The 5,920-nt window shown below is 44.4% G+C and overlaps 1 protein-coding gene across 1 annotated transcript; it reads left to right on the top strand.

Annotated features, from left to right (window-relative positions):
• Positions 1-1,106: 1,106 nt before the first annotated feature.
• On the top strand, positions 1,107-4,490 carry LOC111824886 (dedicator of cytokinesis protein 8-like; the record flags this gene model as incomplete). The annotated part of the gene is made up of 3 exons (XM_023749465.1): positions 1,107-1,202; positions 1,885-2,119; positions 4,326-4,490. Coding segments are annotated over 3 exons (496 nt in total), but the record flags the coding sequence as incomplete, so codon positions are not given.
• Positions 4,491-5,920: the final 1,430 nt, after the last annotated feature.

Genomic DNA, 5,920 nt, shown 5'->3' with positions numbered 1-5,920 from the left:
CTCTCTGTCTCTCTCTTTCTCTGTGTCTCTCTGTCTGTCTCTCTACCTCCCTCCCTCCCTTCCATTCTCTCTAAAAATCAATGGAAAAAATATCCTCGGGTGAGAATTAACAACAAAAAAATAATGCAAGAGATGCAAAATCCACACTCATGTGGCTGTGTCAGACTAGGCCCTCCTCACCCAATGCTGTATGATGTCTCCTGAGGAAGATAATTCCATGGGAATTTAAGGCAAAAAATTGCCTCTTAGGATTACAGAGCTATTAATACATAAATGACATAAGAGAGTCACTTAAAGTAATTAAAGCAGGAGCCTAGCAGGACTACTACTTGGAAATGTTTTGTTAAAAGGGAAAGTAATTGTAGGTGCTCAAAAGCATTAAAATTTTATGTCGTGTAAAGATACTCTAGGCTTTGTCTTGATATTCCTGATTAATGGGGAAATCACCAACATATTACTCTATTTCAATTCCTAGCATCAAGGATTTATCAATGCTGGGTGGGAGCTTAAAGACGGATCACTCAGTTCAAACCCATCATTTCAGCAAAGAAAACAAAGGCCCAAAGAGTTTAATTGAGTTGGCAAAGTAAAAGTAACTAGTTCAGGACAGAACAGAACTTGAACCCAGAGCTTCTAACTCCAAGGCCAATTCTATTAGTTTTCTGGGGAATTTTATATTTGAACTAGAGGCCCGGTGCACAAAATTTGTGCATGGGGGGGGGGCCCCTCAGCCCGGCCTGCACCCTCTCGCAATCTGGGACTCCTCAGGGGATGTCCGACTGCCAGTTTAGGCCCAACACCGCAATCTGGGACTGCTGGCACCTAACCACTTGCCTGCCTGCCTGACTGATCACCCCTAACCATTCACCTGCCTGCCTGCCTGATCACCCCTAACTGCCTCTGCCTCGGCCCCCGCTACCACAGCTTCGTCCAGAAGGATGTCCAGAATGACATCCGGAAGGTCGTTCAGCTGTCTGGTCTAATTAGCAATTACGCTTTTATTATTATAGATAACCCTGACATTTACAGTCAAGTTGCTTCGTGCTGCTTGCTAGTATTCAGAAAAAGGGATTGAATTGCTAATCTTTTTTTTTTCTTTAACACAGAAAGTCCCTTTACAGAATCCTCCTATTAAGTGGGCTGAAGGACATAAGGGAGTATTTAATATTGAAGTGCAAGCTGTTTCCTCCGTTCACACCCAGGTAAGGAACACTGAGGTCCGCTTCACCTCAGCCAGGAGGCCAATAGTGACGATGGGGGCGCAGCAGAGAACCTTCTAAGGACAGCCCAGTAACCGACCAATGAAAATCATTGTGCACAAATAAAACAAAAAATAACCTTTAGTTCTTTATGGGGACTTTTCAAGCCTGTTCAGGTTTAATTTTCATTTGAATAGAAAGACCTTATCAAAAGGTTGAGCACCTAAATGAAGGAACCCAGCCCCTGCACAGTTGGCTGAGAAATTATGTGGAGAGACTCCATTTGAAGTCTCTATCTCATTCCCCTCTGGGATTCTGCCACTTCACCAGCCTTTCTCCCACTTCTCCATTCCCTCCTTTTCGTGCCACTGTTAGAGTTTTGCACCCGTGTAGACCCATTTTGGGCTGTGTATGCTCACCTGGTGTGCTTGCTTCTGCTTACGGAATATGTCAGAGTCCAAATTATTTTCTTCTTCAGTTAATAGTTAATGGAGAGGGTCTATTTTGTGCACACCCCTCTACAAAGCGGTTCATAACCTTGGTCTGAAACATCCATGTCTTAGAACTTGTGGTCTAAGACCTGGGATAAAGGGCTCTGCCTATGAGGAGCCATTGATTGTGTTTATGAATTCACGGGTGAGCCTGGATGGGATAAGACCCTGAGGCCTGCTGTCTGCCTTCCCAGGACAACCACCTGGAGAAGTTCTTCACTCTCTGCCACTCCTTGGAGAGCCAGGTGACCTTCCCCATCCGCGTGCTGGACCAGAAGATCAGTGAGACGACGCTGGAGCATGAGCTGAAGCTCAGCATCATCTGGCTCAACTCCTCCCGCCTGGAGCCCCTCGTGCTCTTCCTGCACCTGGTGCTGGACAAGCTCTTCCAGCTGTCCGTGCAGCCCATGGTCATCGCCGGCCAGACAGGTAGGAGGCTAGGAGGAGGCGGGAAGAGGCAGGCAGTGCCTTGTGTTATAATTAGATATAATCAATACTCTTTAGGCTATATTTAGGCTATATATTTAAGCTATCTATATTAAAATTAGGAGCTATATATTTAAGCTATCTATATTAAAATTGTGTTAGGAGACATGATTTTCCAGAAATCCTGGGAGCAGGGAAAGTGTGATCTTCTTTTCTGTTGATGATGTGAGTCCAAGACAGGCGAGGTCCAGTGCTATTTCTTACTCTCCCTGGATGTTAAAAAAGAAATTAAGATTGGATGCTTAAAATCATCGTTTTTAAAATAAATTTTTAAAACTATTCGAAGCAGTCTTTCAAATTCCATTCCTTATAGTGGATAGAATTCTTGTACTTCTAAGATATTTTTGTTTTCTTGACCAACAGGGAAATAAAATATCTCAAAAGAATAAGACAATTCATATTAAGTAGAAGGAAAGGAATTCTAAATTGAAATGCAATGTGATCATGTTTTATATTGATCCCCTTAGCCCCTGGCAACCACTCATCTATTGGCTGACTGATAGTGTATTTTAAATGTTTGCTTTTAACAAGTGAACATTAAATACAATGTGTAAAACTTCCGTTGGAAGTAATGTCATGTAAGACGTGGGTCCCGTGGTTCTCCTGACTCCTGCTGGGGCAGATTGGCTGGTGTAGGGCATTTTTGTCTGACACTGTTTTTGGCTGGGCTTATGTTATCCCATGCTAGCGAGTCCAGCCGATGTCTTTTAGGCATCATCAGTGTTCCCAGTACTGTGCTAGCAGTTGTAGGCTTCGCAATAATCGAGAGCATAGCTGACCTGAGAGGACTTACAATAAATACAGTAAAGAGCAGCAGCATAGGACAAGAATTCTCGAAAGGACACGGTTAAAAATACTGGGGGGAGAGGAGGCGCTAGAACATCCCATCTGGGAGGATGTTGGAGGCTCTAGGAAGAAGGTGTTTGCGATGACCTTGAGGGAGGTGTAGAGAGAAAGCAGCCCAAATGGAGACAGTGAGAGAGAGTGGCAAAAGCAGAGACTCAGAAAAGCACAGGAGTGCGAGGAAAGAAGGAAATAGCACAGTTGGGCTATGGAATCTGAGTAAATTGATTGGGGGGAGCGGGGTACTTGCTGAACTCGTAGACCAGGGAAGAGCATGTCTTCTTAACCCCTTGTTTGCACTGTATCCTGGGGTGTGTCTTTTGTGGTTCCACAGATAAGACATCCTGTGTTGTAGGCTACATTTCAGACGTGCAGCTGACACCTCTCCAGCGAGATTCCTGCAGAGCAGTGACCTCTCTCCTCCCTGGATTTCTTTCTGTGCCCCCACCTATGTGGCACACTCTTTGCATGTTTCAGCTATTTAATATAGACTTGTGTGTTAGACAAAAATATTCATTCACACGTCTTCTCCTTAGCAAGTTGCTGCCTTGTCATGGGGACAGCAGGGTGTTGGGACAGGCAGAATAAGTAGAGGTGTTTAGACAACAAGCCTTTATTCAGACCTGTTGTTGTCAGACACAATGAAAGGCACTTGAGAGACAAGAAAGTATGAGAAATGCACTTTGCCCTGGAAGGGCTTCTAGCCTGCTCAGAAAGACAGGACTTACCACCAGAAATAGCCAAGTAAGGTGGAGCCGAACTGTGGAGGCTGGAGCTCCAGAACAAGACAGTGGATGTGCTAAATTAATCCTTTGTAAAGTTCCATTGTAGGGAATCACCTCAATACACACATTTTTAGAGCAATCTGTACACCAAGATGCAACAGTGCCTCTCAGACCACAGGGTGCATGAGAATCCCAGGGCATCCTGTGAAAATGCAGATTCTGACTTAGCGAGTCTGTGGCAGGGCCTGAGATTCTGCATTTCTAGCAGGCTCCTGGGTGACGCTGACCATGTCAGTGCAGACACCGCTGGGTAGCCCCAGTTCACATCATGGTTTAGAAAGGGAGGTTGTCTGGATAGTCTCATGGCTTTGTCATGAAAAAGCGCAGTGCTGGTGGGAGGGCGAGAATGAGGGAGGAAGCGTGACGCCGTTGGCAGCATGCAGAGCCAGCAGGCCATCATCCTGACCGCCTAGCTCTCTAGGCTGGTGGTCAGGCTCCCTGTCACTGCCCTGGAGAACACTTTACTTTGGGTTCATTAAGGACCGACTGTGAGGCTTCCCATTTTTATCTTGGTTCTTCAGCCAACTTCTCCCAGTTTGCCTTTGAGTCCGTGGTGGCCATCGCCAACAGTCTGCACAACAGCAAGGACCTGAGCAAAGACCAGCACGGGAGGAACTGCCTGCTGGCCTCCTACGTGCACTATGTCTTCCGCCTGCCCGAGCTGCAGAAGGACCTGCCCAAGTCAGGTAGCATGGCCTCGAGGGTGGAGTCTGGCGGCCGGGGACCCTCACCCCCACCCCACTGCCACGTCATTCAAATAAAATAAAAAGTGTGACCATTACATTTTATTTTTCAGAATGACACAAATATGACATGAATACTAAAATTAAGAGTTTATCTCTAGATTTTCCTCTTGCTTTCTTCCTGCCTCCATCCTTCTTTATATACTCTAAGCACTTACTTTCTCTGCCTGTTTGATAATCCCTCACTGGTCTTTACCCAGGGGGTAACTTTGGATTCAGTTAGGATCTCTTTTGTAAAATATGGAGAAATGACAACAGATGCCTAGGAGTCTAGGAAATTAATGATAAGGAGAATAATATATATTTGATAGTCGTGATAAGCAGTGTTTCCTAGATTTGTCATTATGAAAAATTAAATCCCTTTTCTCATTTCTCTCTAGCCTTTTGAAATAATAATATTTCATTTCTCCATTCTTTATTATTTACATAGGATAGGTAATACTCAAACAGACCTACTGGTCAGCATGATAACCAACAAGTTCACAGAGTCCTAGGCCCCAGCAAAGAAACTGGGCCTTCTCATTAGTCCACCCAGCCTTATTTCAAGTAAACCTGCCATTTCAATTGAGTTTTTTAAATACTGGTCTATGTCATAGACCAGTGATGGCGAACCTTTTGAGCTCGGCATGCCAGCATTTTGAAAAACCCTAACTTAACTCTGGTGCCGTGTCACATATAGAAATTTTTTTGATATTTGCAACCATAGTAAAACAAAGACTTACATTTTTGATATTTATTTTATATATTTAAATGCCATTTAACAAAGAAAAATCAACCAAAAAAATGAGTTCGCATGTCAGAGGTGTCATAGGTTCTCCATCACTGTCATAGACTCACATAATCACTTTTGAAGACAAGCAAATACTGACAGGTGAAAAACATCGAAATATAGTATACACTTATCCTCCTAAGGTTCAGATGATTCCTGGGATCCTGAAATCTCGGAAAACTTTACTTGCAAAGTTGTCATCGTTTAAATATTAATAAACAAATACATACATCCACGTTTCCAGCTTATATTGAGAAATCAGAAGCTCCATCAACCCGGAGGGCAGGCTCTCCATGGCAATAACAGGCTGGAGCTGAGTAGCAGCCCCTGCCTTGGGATGAGGCCCGTGTTTCCGGTCTACCACAGTTCTCACCACTCCCTACTGCCTTACATCCTATCTACTTACCCCCAAATCATTGTCTTCCCGAAGGCATTTGATAATAAGACCCTAATTCTAAGGCCCAATCTAGAAGGTTTTCATTCCACTATCTACCCCATCCCTCTTCAGTTCCTTCTCAAGTCCAGGAAGTGACTCTGACCCACTTTCTATTGACATGTCTCTACCTGATGGGTTGCAGGCGGCCCCACTGCTCTCCCGGACCCT

Source organism: Myotis lucifugus, unplaced genomic scaffold, assembly GCF_000147115.1.
Source record: "Myotis lucifugus unplaced genomic scaffold, Myoluc2.0 scaffold_10149, whole genome shotgun sequence".
Classification (NCBI taxonomy): domain Eukaryota; kingdom Metazoa; phylum Chordata; class Mammalia; order Chiroptera; family Vespertilionidae; genus Myotis; species Myotis lucifugus.
Note: the sequence above shows the minus strand (reverse complement) of the source record. Positions and strands in the feature narration are given on the sequence as shown.